The 16,926-nt window shown below is 35.5% G+C and overlaps 1 protein-coding gene across 14 annotated transcripts in view; it reads left to right on the forward strand.

Moving 5' to 3' along the window:
- Positions 1–16,926, forward strand: part of PHF14 (PHD finger protein 14) — a 203,542-nt gene that overhangs the window by 37,151 nt on the left and 149,465 nt on the right. For all 14 annotated transcript variants that reach the window (XR_006268455.1, XR_006268454.1, XM_043462730.1 and 11 more), the window contains exon 7: positions 1,709–1,846. Coding sequence is in view for 12 of the 14 variants with exons in the window: in XM_043462730.1 (XP_043318665.1) it covers positions 1,709–1,846 (138 nt within the window). In the remaining 2 variants the exon portion in view is untranslated. The remainder of the gene's footprint in view (positions 1–1,708; positions 1,847–16,926) is intronic.

Genomic DNA, 16,926 nt, shown 5'->3' on the forward strand with positions numbered 1-16,926 from the left:
CAATACTGCTTCATAAAACTGAGGCTAGCAGTGACCTCTGGATTAAAAACGAGTCATTGAATGTATAGTTATCAGCTGATTTTTTTTTTCATTATCACCTGCTTTTATGTTGAAGTATTACTAGGAAAAGGAGTAAAAAAAATTATGTACTGTCTAGCTCATCTGCAAAATCAAACCCAGTGTTGTGAGTTTTACCTTAGACATCTCTCTGGACCGCATTGTCTATCCATTTCCTGGTCCTGATTGCTTTCTTCCCTGTGTTCTCAGTTGCTTCGTTCCCTAGCGTTTTAAATGATTTTCTTTGTTAGATTGTTCTATAGCCTTGTAAGACTTCAGCGTCAGACATTTTTTCTTTGTGTTCTCTCAGAATTTCCTTGCCCAATTTCATCATATTACATTAAATTACTCATTTAATGTAATTTTATTACATTAAATTGTTATCCTGAACAATTTGATTCTGTTTATGGTATTGACATCTTTTAAATAGTTTAATTTCTCCCCTTCTCCAACCCCCTCTCCTCTCTTTCTCTTTGTTTAACAGTCTTTTGATTTCATGTTTATATTACTGCTTGCTGATATTTTATACCATATACATACTGTTAATGGAAGAGACCTTTAACTAGGCAGTAGAATGTCAGGAGTTGGCAGTGTCTTCACACCTGTGCCCAGAACACAGTTCTTGGATAACAGTGCTAATATATTAGTTTGGTAATGTTTACCAAGTAGGTACTAACTGTTACAGTATTATAGTGACGTTTTTAGCTCTATTGAATCTTCTTCATTTTTATTTTTAAATGTTTCCCTCATATTTAATCTATATAGAATGCATTTGCTAAGCAGTTCTTCCTTAACTGTCTACTGATGGTCTTTCATAGATTAGTAAGTTTTTTTGTGAAGGTTCATATTTTTATAGAGTAATATTTTGATAGTAGGTTTTTTTTTTCTTTTCTTCTCTCTGTGGTTTAGTTAAAAGTGTTAAAAAATAAATCAGGGTGCTGGCATTTGGGGTAATTTCAACAGTTTATACCTTTAGTTTTGCAGTTTTCCTTTTATATATAGGAAGAATATAAATAATTGGTTATATTGTATATTATTATTAATTTCACAAAATTGTTTACTTAAGATTGCTTCTGCTTCTCTAAAATATATTTTTTAAATGTGGTACTTCTTTGATTTCAATGTCTAGATCTTTTGGTGAATTTTCTCTGGCTTCCTATTTGTTTTCTTTAATTTTCTCAAATAGTATATTACTGTTGAAATAAATGTAGTTTAATGGTTAAGAGCATCGTCTTTAAGATTATCTGGTTAAAGACTGCATTTACCTCAGTTTTCTCATGTGTAAGATGAGAATGACTGTAGTACTTCTTCCACATATTATTATGAAATAGTGTCAAATGATACTATATATAAATAATTTTATATATTAATTCATGTAAAGTGCTTAGAATAGTGCTTAGTGCATGGTAAGCCCTCAGCTACTTATTGTTATCATCATTATTGTATAAGTGGAATTTTGGTTTTGTAGAACTATATAGAGAATTACTTTTTTTCTTATAAATATTTGGCTTACCTGCGGTTTTTGTTTATATTGATATACTGTTGGTACAATTGGTTCACTATTTGTATTTTGTAGAAGCTTTGTATAAGAATGCAGTTTCTGTTCTGGGAATGTTTTCCCTCTGAGACTTTTCCTATTATTCCATTGTAGGAGTGTAGCTTCTGTGAAGACCCTCGTTTTGCTCGAACTGGAGTTTGCATTAGCTGTGATGCAGGGATGTGCAGAGCCTATTTCCATGTGACCTGTGCTCAGAAGGAAGGTCTGCTTTCAGAGGCAGCAGCAGAAGAGGTAGGTTTATCTAAATCCACGGTTGGTGAATATGTTCATAAGACTTATCATGACTCCATTATATTCTCCAACAGGTGTGCATTTTAAAATAAATTTGTGAGTTTATTCTTTAAGTTTGTCTAGATCACTGGTCTAAAACTTTGAGTAAACAATATATATGAATTTTTTCAGTCTTAAAGCTAGCCATACATTTGGAAACCATGTTACAAATTTTATAATGAAATCTGACAGATAAAATGAAACATAATTCAAGGTGTTTTAAAGCATTATAATGTCTGCTTATCTTGTATAAGAATCTAAAATTATATTTTAGTAATAACCTTGCTCTCTCTTTAAATAAAATCATTACCCTGTCTTCAGTACCTGCATTTCTATTTCTTTACAATTATTTTTAATTCTAAAATTTTCCTACTAGAAATTTAAGCAATCAGTCATTTTCAAAGTATGTTTTTGGGACTCTTCAATATTCTCTCAAGGTCTGTGAGGCTAAAACTATCTTCATAACAGTATGAAAATAATACATACTTTTTTGTCTTAATTTTCTAACAAGTAATAGTGGAGATTTCCAGAGATTATATAACATATAACAATATAAGCATTTGAATGTGGAAGCAGTTTTGAAAATCCAGCTGTCTTCTTTTAACCTAGATGTTAAGAGACTTGCTAAAATGTAAAACAGTGTCACCTCTCACTAAAAATTTTTCTGTATGTAAATCTTAGTATTTTTCATTAAGTCGTTATTTTTATTAACATGTAGTGGGCTTATTGTTATTTTAAATAAATGAATATTTTAAAAATTTCTTAATTTTAAATTCTAATATGGTAACTGTAACTCACATAAACTCTTTGCAGGTCTTTAAAACCTTTTACTACTATAAGGGATCCTGAGACCAAGTTTTGTTTTGTTTTTTTTTTTAAAGCTTTTTGTATAAGTAGGTAATTGAGTGTTCTATAATTCTTACTTTATATTTGGAATAGATTTATAGTAATATCTAAGCCTCTGTTGTTATGCTGTCTTTATTGGGTGAATTTTCAGTGTCATGTAAAAATATATTTTTTATATTGGGCTTTCATCTTACTCCATTTTATTTCATAGGCAAGAAACAAGTAAAAAAGATAATCTCGTGAAGAAATATTTTTGAGCCAATTTTAAGGGACATATTTTACCAATGAATGGATCCTATTGAGATTATATTTTGGGCACATGTATCTGTTTTTGTGCCAGTCTCTGATTATGATGAGTTGTATTTTGATTAATTAAAAAAGAGTACTGAAGGGACATTATGCATTTTCACAGCTATTTGGTGGACCTATATAGAGGAGCAATTGTATAACGGGGTCATGTAGATTACTCACTGGTCATAGCAAACACCCTCCTCCAATGACACAAGAGACGACTCTACACATGGACATCATCAAATGGCCAGAACCAAAATCAGATTGATTATATTCTTAGCAACCAAAGATGGAGAAGCTCTATACAGTCAGCAAAAATAAGACTAGGAGCTGACAGTGGCTCAGATCATGAACTCCCTATTGCAAAATTCAGACTTAAATTGAACAAAGTAGGGAAAACCACTAGGCCATTCAGATATGACCTTTAGGTCAAATCCCTTATGATTATACAGTGGAAATGACAAATAGATTCAAGGGATTGGATATGATAGACAGATCTAATCGGGAAAGCTATGGACGAAGAATCATGACATTGTATAGGAGGTGGTGATCAAAACTATCCCAAAGAAAGAGAAATGCAGAAAGCAAAATGGTTGTCTGAGGAGGCCTTACAAATACCTGAGAAAAGAAGAGAAGCAAAAGGCAAGGGAGAAAAGGAAAGATACACCCATCTGAATGAAGAGTTCCAAAGAATAGCAAGGAGAGATAAGAAAACCTTCCTCAGTGATCAATGCAAAGAAATAGAGGAAAACAATAGAATGGGAAGGACTAGAGATCTCTTCAAGAAAACTAGAGATACCAAGGGAACATTTCATGCAAAGATGGGTACAATAAAAGACAGAAATGGTATGGACCTAGCAGAAGCAAAAGATAGAGGTGGCAAGAGTACACAGAAGAACTATACAAAAAAGATCTTCATGACCCAGATAACTACATTGGTGTGATCACTCACCTAGAACCAGACTTCTTGGAGTGTGAAGACAAGTGGGTCTTAGGAAGCATCACTACAAACAAAGCTAGTGGAGGTGATGGAATTCCAGTTGAGCTATTTCAAATCCTAAAAGATGATGGTGTGAAAGTGCTGCATTCAGTATGCCAGCAAATTTGGAAAACTCAGCAGTAGCCACAGGATTGGAAAAGGTCAGTTTTCATTCCAGTTCCAAAGAAGGGCAATGCCAAAGAATCTTGAAACTACTACACAATTGCACTCACTCATTTCACATGCTAGCAAAGGAATTCTCAAAATTCTCCAAGCCAGGCTTCAGCAGTACGTGAACTGAGAACTTCCAGATGTTCAAGCTTGATTTAGAAAAGGCAGAGGAACCAGAAATCCAGTTGCCAACATCTGTTAGATCATAGAAAAAGCAAGAGAATTACAGAAAAACATCTACTTCTGCTTCATTGACTACGCCAGAGCCTTTGACTGTGTGGATCACAACGAACTGTGGAAAATACTTCAAGAGGTGGGAATACCAGAACACCTTACCTGCCTCCTGCAAAACCTGTATGCAGGTCAAGAAGCAACAGTTGGAATCGGACATGGAACAACAGACTGGTTGAAAATTGGGAAAGGAGTACGTCAAATCTGTATAATGTCACCCTGCTTATTTAACTTATATGCAGAGTACATCATGCAAAATGCTGGGTGGGCTGAAGCACAAGCTGGAATCAAGATTGCCAGGAGAAATATCAATAACCTCAGATATGCAGATTGTACCACCCTTATGGCAGAAAGTGAAGAGGAACTAAAGAGCCTCTTGATGAAAGTGAAAGAGGAGAGTGAAAAAGCTTGCCTAAAACTCAACATTCAGAAAACTAAGATCATGGCATCCCATCCCGTTACTTTATGACAGATAGTTGGGGAAACAGTGAAAACAGTGACAGACTTTATTTTCTTGGTCTCCAAAATCACTGCAATGGTAACTGCAGCCATGAAATTAAAAGACGCCTGCTTCTTGGAAGAAAAGCTATGACCAACCTAGAGAGCTTATCAAAAAGCAGAGATATTACTTTGCCAACAGGCACAGCTATGGTTTTTCAAGTGGTCATATATGGATTTGAGAGTTGGACAGTAAAGAAAGGTGGGCACCAAAGAATTGATGCTTTTGAACTGTGGTGTTGGAGAAGATTCTTGAGAATCCCTTGGACTGCAAGGAGATCAAACCAGTCAATCCTAAAGGAAATCAGTCCTAAATGTTCATTGGAAGGACTGATGCTAAAGCTGAAGTTCCAATACTTTGGCCATCTGATGCGAAGAGCCCACTCATTAGAAAAGACTTTGATGCTGAGAAAGATCAAAGGCAGGAGGAGAAGGGAATGACAGAAGATGAGATGGTTGGATGGCATCACTGACTCAATGGACGTGAGTTTGAGCAAGCTCTGGGACATGGTGGAGGACAGGGAAGCCTGGCGTGTTGCAGTCTATGGGGTCACAAAGAGTTGGACATGAATGAGTGACTGAACAACAACAAATTACTCAAGATGGTTGGCAGAAATCCAGAGAGATAAAAGAAGTAAGATTCAGCAGATCAGATAAAATCTCAGTGAATATCTGGATCAGGGAATCTATAGGTTAAGGTTATGACTTGACTTCTGGAAACTGAACTTTGTAGCCAGGATGGTTTTTTTGTAGCCATTTCTTTTAGAACTCATTGAGAGGGCTTTGCCTTTTATACTCTGGTGGTTTGGGTCTCTTTGTTTAGTGCCATCCATCATTATTTTTGGTAGACAGTAGCCATTTAATTAATGAAAATATGTGTAGCAGCCATGTATGGGACAGGGGCATAATGGGGTCTATAGTGATTTAGAGATTTCATCTCCACATTTAAAGGCATTCAAATTAAAACAAACAAAATACAGTATTACACTGAATAAATAGTTTGCAACTTGTGGTCTGTATATCTATATATCTGTGAGCTAATCTGGGGAAATTTACAGGGAAAGTTAGATAAATCACGATGTGGAAATTGGGCCTGAGGTTTTTTCCTTACCTTGCTCCCTCCTTTGATTGATTAGGTAGGAATTCTGGATTTTGGAATAATGAAGTGTGATTTTTCTCTCCCCATCTTGTTAAATGAACTCTTTTTGGGGAAATGATTTAAAGCATATTTGCATGTATTTGTGGCTTTTTCCTGTAAACAGTTATATAATTGAAAAATCATGAAGATTTTTGAATAGTGTTTTAAAACACATGACTTGGCATGAATCAATATCAATGAAGTTTGCTCTTATCAGTAAACATCTTGTTAAAATGAACTTCTTGGCTACTTCTCCTGGTTGTACTTCTGTAGATTAAGATTTATGTAATGCATATATGATGGAAAAATAAATTTCAAATCAAAATAGATTTGCTGTTTGTGGGTATGCCTTGTCTTCTGCTTCAGTTTTATGTCATTAGAGAAGGCACTTTTTTTTATCTTTTTAAAAGATTGTTTTATTTAGTTGGATTTCTTATTTCTTAATGGCTGTTTTATATCGGCAGCCGAAGAAAGGTTTAAAAAGAGTAAGTACTTTGGTTTCATCCAGTGACATCATACACCCTAGTATACTTTTTACATCTTTTTATAGCCTTCTGCCATAGTGCTTTATCCTATTAGTGAGATCTATTCTATTGCTTTTGACCCATTTTGTGAAAATTCTAGATTATTTAGAATATATAACCATGTTATGACAAAACATATCTTATTGTTAAAACCAAACTATAAAACAGGCCCACTTATCCTGATTGCAACTTAGGTTTCACATCATATAGTTAGCCTTATGATTCCTAATCTTTCACTGAAACCATATGGTTGTTTCTTCTATGATAAAGTATGGTTTTGGTACTGTGAACATTGTTATAATCTGTTACCATGTAAAAAATTCTCTTTGAAACAATGTGAAATTATGTATCAATTTTTTTCCTACAACCTTTGATTTAATGGATTGAATCATTCATGGATTAAATTTCAAAGGCTCAAATTAGATATTTGGCACTGAACTGATGACCTTAATATTGCTAGAAGAACCAGGATTGGTAAGAATGGCTCTTGTTGGATCAAAACATTTTTAAATGAATTAATGAAGAAGTTACATCTCTTAAAAGTAGATCTTTTGTATGAGCTCTTCAGTAATATTTTTCTATGGCTGTTTTAGGCATTATTTTAAAAATTATTCTGGATGAACTCTTGACAGTTACTCAGATTACTTTCTCTCACACTCCATGTCTAATCCATTAGCATATCCTGTCTTCAAAGTATATCTAGTACATGTTCAATGTCTTCTTGCTAAGTTCATTGCTGTGCCCTAGTCCAAGTCTTCTTTTGTCACCTGGATTAATATAATAACCTCCCAGCTCTTTCTAGCCTTTTCTTGCTAGAGCAGAGGGTGGCATTTTTTTCTTTTTACTATAAAGAGCCAAATGGTAAATATTTTAGGCTTTGTGGGCCTATGGCTTGTGTGTAACTATTTAACTTTGCCACTGATTATGAAAAATCCATAGACAATATATAAACAAATGAACATGGCTGTGTTCAAATAAAACTGTATTTCCAAAAACAGGCAGTGCCAAATTTGGCTTTCAGGTCATACTTTGGTGTCAAGCCTTTTCGTAGAGAACAGAGGAAATTTTCAGTTGTAGCTAGTATTATCCCATTAAAATCTAAGTCAGATCTAGTCACTCCTTTGCTCAAAACCCTTCAATGGCTTTCCATCTGATTCAAACTAGAGGCCTGTTTCTCTGCTGATCTAAAAGGGTCTGTGTGATCTAACTTCACATTACCTCTTTGAGTTTATCATTTCCCCTCATTCAGCCTCATTGGCTCGCTTGTTGCTCCTTGAATGATTGGCCAGGTGAGCTCCTGCTCTGGGCCTCTGTATTTGTTTCCTTGCATGGGCTGCCTTTCCCCCACATGGCTCATTCCCTCACTTTTTTTCAGGTCCACATCCTATATCTACTACTCACTGTGGCTTTTCTTGGTTGCCCTGTCTAAAGTTGCAGTCCTCCCTCTCCCATAACAGTTTCTATTCTCTTTTCTGCTGTTTTCTTCCCTTTTAACTAACCTAACCACTGTCCAGTATAGCTCTAGTAGTTTTCTGGTAGTGTCTTAAGGATTTTCTAGGTATAGCACCAATATCATATGCAAACAGTGACAGTTTTACTTCTTTTCCAACCTGGATTCCTTTTCTTTTTCTTCTGTGATTGCTGTGTCGAAGACCGGTACAAGTTGGCATCCTTACCTTGTTCCTGATCTTACAGGAAATACTTTCAGCTTTTCAACCTTGATTATGATGTTAACTGTGGATTTATTGTGTATGTTCTTTTTTTATGTTGAGGAATGTTCCTTCTATGCTCACTTTCTGAAGAGTTTTTTTTTTTTTTTAAATCATAAATGGATGTTGAATTATGTCAGAAGATTTTTCTGTATCTATATAAAGATGATCATATGGTTTTTATTTTTCAATTCGTTATGGTATATTACATTGATTGGTCTATAGATACTGAAAAATCTTTGCATCCCTGGAATAAGTCCCACTTGATCATGGTGTGTGATAATATGTATGATTCTTTTTATTTTGTTTATTGTCTGTCACTTTCATTAGGACATAGATTCATGAGGACAGGATTTTTTTTGTTATTATTTTTCACTGTGTTCTCAGAATACAAGTAGAGGGACTAATCCCTTCTATCATTCACCTTGTATGTGATCAGCTATTTAGCATTTAAGGTCTTTTTTTTTCTTTTAAGGCTTCATTAAGAAAAGAGTTCTAGAGTAAAATTAGTTTTCAAACCATCATTTTGTGTATAGTGAATTGCAATTTGATTTCCCATTTATCCTTATTTTGATTTCCTATTTATCTCCAGGCATTGCCAGAGGATGTTTCCTTGGCACCTTTTCTTGTGGTATTAGAATAACTTTATTCATACGTGTGTCTCTTTGCCTCTTTGGTTTGCATAAGTCGCTCGCTACTCCTCCAGCTTGGTTACCTGTTAGCAGGTAGATCACTTTCACTTTGGCACTTCTCTAAGAATCATATTTAACTTTTTTTTGAAGTATGACTGTAAGAAATATAATTTACTTGGAATTTATACAGATTATCAAATGCTCCAAACATTTCCATGAGCCATATTATTAGGTGTTTATGTACTTGGATAAAATTATTTTGACTCTTAACTATTATTCGTCTAGCTGATGTGTACTTTTTATACGTTTGTTGTTGTTGAAAGCCTTATTGATTTTTTTCTTTTGTTTAAACTGAGAATGTTGATGAGCCTGTTTCTCAGTACATTATGTAGTGTTCTTTCTCTCAATTCAAAATAGTAGGTGTAGCTGTGTGTTTGCTTATTAGCTGGTTTCTGATATTGCGAATTATGTTACTGATTGCAATAACTTCTTTAATTTTCCAGAAATTTCAGAGCCACATGTGGAGTCTACTACCAATGTGCATGTGACTTTTATGATAAGTGTTTTGGTTGTTCATCTTTTTGATGTTATACCTTATCTAGGCTTTTGGAAGCAAGTAATAGAATACTTAACTGTGGTAGCCATGTGTTAACTATCTCATGACAGGAGACATAAACAATAGTAGTTATGGGGTTGTTTCAGAAGCTCAATGATCAAGTCTTATTTTATTCTTCTATTCTACCAACATCAATATGCTTTTCTTTTTGGTTCCTAACCTTGTTGTCTCATGGTCTCAACATTGCTGGAATAGCTCTAAATAAGCACTGTGTTCTTTCATTATAGAATTCAAAACAGAGGAGGAGGGGAGAGGGTTCTGTTATCACTAGGACTGAAAAATTTTCTCATGTGTTCACTCCAGTAGATTGTCCCGTTATCTCATGTGTCAAAATAGTCATTATGGCTATTGTTAGCAGTGTGGTAAGATGAACAGATGAAACCTGACATTTTCAGTTTCTGTCAGAGAAAATGAATTTTACAAAAAAGGAATATGTTGGAAGGGAATGGCTGGGGGAGTCAGCAGCTAACAGTTTGCTACAGCCAGTCTAAGGAGTTGGCAGTTTATTTCCTTTCACTGTAGCTCATCCATATACTTAGATCAAATGAAGTAGTGTTTTTATCGGGTATTAAAAGAAGGAAAAGAAGAATCAGTTGTTTTGAATAAAAGAAACAAATGAAAATGTTGCCGTTTCCATTTTTCCCTTCCTTGCTTCACAGCAGAAGAATTCTGATATTCTGGCCTTTCTTTTCTCTGGGTTTGATCTGTTACCTGATCTTTGTCTTTTAAGAGTGTCATCCCCTTTCCTTCTAGCCTCCCTCATCATGGTGAAATTGGCTTCTCTTTTCCAAAAGGAAAAGTCCTTCCTTTTCAAGACTTTTTTTTCTCATTGTTTTTTTTTTCAAGTTAATATTGGCTTTAGTTTTATAATCTTACACAGAGAACTTTAAGGAATATTCTATATGTCTGAAAGTGAAAGAAAGTGAAGTCGCTCAGTCATGTCCGACTCTTTGCAACCCCATGGACCCACCAGGCTCCTCCATCCATGGGATTCTCCAGGCAAGGAGTGGGTTGCCATTTCCTTCTCCAGGGGATCTTCCCAACCCAGGGATCGAACCCAGGTCTCCCACATTGCAGGGAAGACCACACTTTAACCTCTGAGCCACCAGGGAAGCTTCATCTTATTTTTTCCTACTTTACCCTTCGTTTCATTATTCACTCTCACCTTCTAAACAAACACACTCTACAGTCCTTACTTAGTTTTTAAAAATTAATAATTAAAGCTTAATTAAATTGTCTCATGCTTTGCATATTTTAATAAGCCACCTCAAATCTTTTTTGAATAATATAAATAAGAAATAACCTATAGGATAAAAACACACCAGTTCTGTTTTTAATAAAGAGTTTATATCATTATTTTTCTGTTAACTTTGTGAGTTTTGTGTTAGTGTCTAAATTTGATGTCTACCATAAGACTGTATTTTTATCTGCTTATAAACCACAGTTAAAAATAGTGAATTTGGAATGGTGTGACTATGTGTAAGGAAATAATAAAATATAATAAATGCAAATAGATAATTCCTAAGTATATGCAGAGCTGATTATTAGGACTTTTCCTAGATAAACAGATATTGCATAAGTTGAACTTTAGGCTGCAGAATAAATTAACATAGGTTTTCTTTTTGTTTTAACAGATACGGTTAAAAAATGAAAAGTAGAATTGAATAGTTTAAAAGTGTTATATAATCATTAAATCATATGTATTTTCCTGTCAGAAAGAAATATGAATGTCAGATTTTAATAAACTTAATATAAATAGTTAATACCTAATGTTTTTGTAGAATCTGATGCCAAAGGATAATTTTGATTTCATAAAGTTCTGTTTTTCTGTTAGCTAGATTAGTATTAATTTTTTATATAAAAGATATAGATAAGGATAATGTTTTAATGATGGGTAGAGAAACTCCTTTATTTTTTTAAGTAAATATCATTTAAATACACAAAATTCTTAATATAAATTTAGATTTAGTTCACCTTGGTTTTAGAACACCATATTTTGCATACTATATATGAGTTTTAAGAATTGATAAAATACTTAAGTCATAAAAATGAAAAATGAACAAGTGATAAATGCTAAAAATGGGAAAAAATAGACCTTTAAAAATGAGATCAAATTGAATACAGATTCTTAGCTAGAATAAGATCTCAATAAAGTTAAGTTGGTTGCTTTCAGTTTTTATAGGAAAGGGTACTAAACAGCTATACATATGGTTTTGTTTATGGTTCAGAAAATATGTACATTGTCAAATTTTTCTTTTTTGGTCCTAGACGCTAGTCATTTGTGCATTAGTGTGGTAGTGTAGTGTCAGTCGCTCAGTCGTGTCCAACTCTTTGGGACCCCATGGACCAAGGCCACAAGCCTCCTCTGTCTATGGAATTCTTCAGGCAAGAACACTGCAGTGGGTTGCCATTTCCTTCTCCAGCATTTGGGCATTGAATTTGCATTAAAATTGTTCATCTGTAAAAGGTTCTAGAAATTTCAAGTACTAGATTCAAGAAATTAAGAAATCTTGCTTAGATTTATTGTTTTTATTCTTTGGTCTTCATCTTCTGGGAGTTTCAGATTTGAGTACAAGACTTCTTCAAAAGCAAACTAAAACTGTATGTTAAACAGTTAATCATGTAGTGTTTGCAAAAGCATCACAGTTGAGGGCTGAATTGTATATTATATAACTCAGCAAGCGTTTGTGGAACGTGACTGTCATGTTCACTATCACTTATTGAATTCATGTTCTAAAACTGAGTTGCTTTGTTAGGGGGTGACCTAAACTTTGTTTATGAACAGTGAAATTTATATTCAAACATAACTTCATAGTACTCAGGTAACATCAGTCAGTCGTGATTGAGGGCCTGTGCATATGTAAACTTTAGGTTTGGGGATGGAGGAGTTTGTCAGGGAGTATAAAAATGGCTTTAAGTCATGTAGATGGGGTTAGATAGTAAACACAGTGAAATGTTAGAGTCTCATAAGACAACATTAAAAGATGTCACAGGTGCCTATGACGGACAAGAAGTGCTGTAAATACAGAAATAAGAAGATTCCTTAGAAGAATCAGAAACTTCAGTAGACCTTCTTGGCCTATCTATCTCTTACCTTTGAACTATTTAAGGATTACAGGTTAATGCTTTTTACTGTCATTCATTCAGCCTATTTATTCAACAGATACATTGAGCTACTGTGTATTAGGCTTTGCTGTGGAGCCTATAGAGATTAACGTTGAACAAAATAAACTGTTCTTAAGGTAGCTTACATTTGAGTGGCAGGTTGGGAGAGGACAGATAGTGAAAAAGTTTACCAGAAAATATCAATACTTTTGAGACAAACGAGTAATGACTTCTCTGTCTCCCAGACTTAAGGGTTTATCCTCAACTTACTGCTATATTGTGATAAGTATTATGAAGAAATACAAAGCAGGATAAAGTATGTAGGGAGTGAGGGAAGTAGGACAGTACTACTTTATATGGGGAGATCAGAGCTGGGCTCTCTAAGACAGTGACATTTTGTGGAAAAAATGTAAGGAAAATGGTAGGGAGCTTACATTTATTTGAGAGGAGAGCATTACAGGCAGGGGGAACAGAATATAGAGGCTCTGAGGTAGAAACATTCTTGAGGACCAAGAAGAACTGGTATGGCTGATACAGAGGTGGGGGCTGGTGTTTGGTAGGAGGAGAGGAAGGTCATAGAGGTGGCAGGGAGCTACATCATGTAGGGCCTGGAAAAACATGAGAATGACTTTGGATTTACACTCGGAGTGAGATGGAAAGCCATCAGATTTGCATAGAGAACATGTGAGTCAACTGATGTTTAGAAGGATAACCCTGATGATTGTATTCAGTATAGAGTATAGAGAAGCGAAGGTGAAAGTAAGGAGAACAAATAGAATGGTTTAGGGTTTTAAGGATAGAGGTAATAAGAAATGACTGATTTTGTAGATCTCTATTGAGAGATTATGGAATAAACAGAAAGAGAGGGGAAAAGGGTGATTTCTCTTCAGCCTGAACTTCTAGCTCCGTCGCTCAGTCATGTGTGACTCTTTGCAACACCATAGAATGCAGCATGCCACGCTTCCCTGTCCATCGCCAACTCCCGGAGCTTGCTCAAACTCGTGTCCATAGAGTTGGTGATACAATCCAACCATCTCATCTTCTGTCGTCCCCTTCTCCTCCTGCTTTCAATCTTTCCCAGCATCAGAGTCTTTTCCGGTGAGTCAGTTCTTCGCATCAGGTGGCCAAAGTATTGGAGCTTCAACTTCACCATCAGTCCTTCCAATGAATAATCAGGACTGGTTTCCTTTAGGATTGACTGGTTTGATCTCCTTGCTGTCCAAGGGACTCTCAAAAGTCTTCACCAACACCACAGTTCAAAAGCATCAATTCTTCGGCACTCAGCTTTCTTTATAGTCCAACTCTCACATCCATACATGACTACTGGAAAAACAATAGCTTTGACTAGATGGACCTTTGTCAGTAAAGTAATGTCTCTGCTTTTTAATATGCTGTCTAGGTTTGTTGTAACTTTTCTTCTAAGGAGCAAGCGTCTTTTAATTTCATGGCTGCAGTCACCATCTGCAGTGATTTTGGAGCCCAAGAACATAAAGTCTGTCACTATTTCCATTGTTTTCCCATTTACTTGCCATGAAGTGATGAGACAGGATGCCATGATCTTAGTTTTTGAAATGTTGAGTTTTAAGTCAGCTTTTTCACTTTCCTCTTTCACTTTCATCAAGAGGCTCCTGTGGAGCTTCTAGAAGAGTGGAGTTACGGTTTACTGAGGTGGAAAAGACGGCAGGAAGAGCAGATTTATTGCAGGAGAGAAGGAAATTGAGGACAGTTTTGGACATGTTGAGTTCAAAACACCTATTAGGCTTGTAAGTGGAGACAGTAGTTGACTATCAGAATCTGAAGTTTAGGGGAGCAATCAAGGCTAAAGATACAGATTTGGGAGTGTCAGGGTATAGAAAGTATTTATGGTGAGATGACTAGGTGAAATTACCTAGATTATAAGAGGAAAAGGAGATGGGAAGAGTTCTGATGACAGTCATAGGGCTACCTCGGCATTCAACAGCATTGAAATTTGGGGAAATAAGGAGGAATCTACCAAGGAGACTGAGACAGAGTCATTAGTGAGGTTAAAAAAAAAAAAACAACAACAAGGCAAGTGTTTCAAAAAGAGAGTAAACAAGTTGTGTTAAAGGAATAAGGTTAAGACTGAGAAATGACCATTGGATTTGTCAAAATGAAGGTCAGTTTTCACTTGAGAGGAGCTATTAGAGAAGTTGAGAGTAGTTGAAAACTTAGGAGTGGAACAGAATTGAAGACAGCTAATATGGGCAGGGCTTTAGATTTTTCCTTTTAAGGGCGACTTTGAAGTGAACAACAAATGAGAGCCCAGGGAATGTCTTTTAAGTATTTTTAAAGGATATTGCGATGTTTTTAGTATGCCAGTAGAGAGAAAAAATGTGCAAGAGGTAGAATTGCTGGAGGGAAGATGGGGTGGAATTAATCGCAACTGAAGGTCAACCTTAGATAGGAACATTGGGCAGTTTATCCCTGGTAACAGGAGATTAGTCAGAGGATATGTGTAGACATGCAGATAGGCTGAGGTATGCAGTGACCAGAGGTTGTGAAAGTTCTCATTTCATTGCTTTTCTCTTCTCTTCGAAACCTCTCCAGTGAAATAAATAAGGCCATCATCTGCAAGTTAAGAATAGAGAGGAGATACTGAAGGTTTTAGAGATGAAGCTATTCAGTGATTATCTATAAAAATGGAATGGAAATTTATTTGGGAATGTGTTTGGCTGCTCTGATGCAGGTTAAAATAGGGGATGAGTTGGATTTACCTGTGCTTTAGGTTTTGTCAAGTGAAGCTACATGAGGAAGAGAGGAACAAGTGAAGAGAGGACTGCATCTTGCAAACAAGTAATTAATTGATGGGCCATGAAATAATCAGGTAAAGACGGCAGTCATGTGCATGAGCTCTGGGGCAGTCAGAGGATAAAAATCTGCACATTGGAGACCTGAAAGGTATTAAGAACTTGTTTGAGTCTGAAAAGAAGTGGTCAGGAAAGATAAAAGATAATGCTCAGAGAATACTTGAGGAATTATATTATGGAAACAGTTCAGAATCTAGGTACAGTCATAGGAATTAAATGGCTGAGGTGAGGTGGAAAAGATGATGTTGTAACTGAGAAGATAAGTATGTTATGCTCCTAACTCATGATAGTATTTAACTTTTCTGATTTCAATAAACAGTTTTATGCAGATACTGATAAAGCCTCTCTACTTTTCTTAAAAATACTCTGTTTTTACAAGTGCCAGTTGGTTCTCAATGTGTACAAGATTCCTAATAGTTTCTTTCAGCTTGTAATCCTTTGAACTGCTGAATCAGTATTAGTCAGGGAGCTTTGTTTGGAAAGAATTGTTTTGGTTTTAAGATTCTAGAACAAATCATGAAATTCAGAGGTCCACAAGCTAAATTTGACCTGTAGATACATTTTGTTTGATAAGAATAGTGCAATAAAAAGATAACTTGAGTTGACGGGGCATTCCAGTTTGTCACAGTTCCCCACCATTTATCCCACATTCCACTTTTCCCCCTACTTCCGTCATTATTTTTGTCTTATAATTTCCCAGCATCTTTACAGCCTTTTGCTCATTTATGTTTACTGGTAACTGTTTCTCAAGGCATTCACATTTAGAACTCTTTGCCTTAGACCTACTGAAACACAATCTCCAGAGTTGAGCTTTTGTCATTTCTATTTGGACATGTCCTTAAGTAAATCTGATGACAGACAATGGTTGAAAAAGACAGCTTTTACTTACTAGCAGTGGATCTTGGGTCAGCAACTCAACCTCTCTTGTTTTCAGTTTTCTATCCATGAAGTTGATATTAAAATAATAGAACTCACCTCATGTGGTAGTGATAAGACATAAATGAGATAGTATGAAGACAGGCACTATGCCTGGTACATGGTGGGTATTCAGAAAATTTTTTTCCCTTTCCATTTTCTTCTAGGAATAGGATTTTGAAAGTTTCTCCAGGCAAGTTGAGGGGATATTCCAAGTCAACCAGATTATTAATTAGCACACTATTATGAATGGTTTAATAAAACTGAATAGCCAGTAACTTGAACAAGGAAGATGTTAAATTCTTTCTATGATTCCAGACTGATTTTATGTTCAGAGGAGTTTGGTTCCAGAGACCAGGTACCTCTGACTTACTGTCATATTTCTTTAGTTTGTTGTACTTTCTCACGTGGTCAGAGATGGTTTTTCACCACCTTGCCTGGGTTGTACCCCATTGGTAGGAAGGAAGAGAAGGTGAAGAGTGGACATTTCCTTTCAAAGGTCTGGTTAAGAATTTCATAAACTTCATTGGCTGGAACTTATCACGTGGTCATACTCAG

This window comes from Cervus canadensis, chromosome 3, assembly GCF_019320065.1.
Source record: "Cervus canadensis isolate Bull #8, Minnesota chromosome 3, ASM1932006v1, whole genome shotgun sequence".
Lineage (NCBI taxonomy): Eukaryota > Metazoa > Chordata > Mammalia > Artiodactyla > Cervidae > Cervus > Cervus canadensis.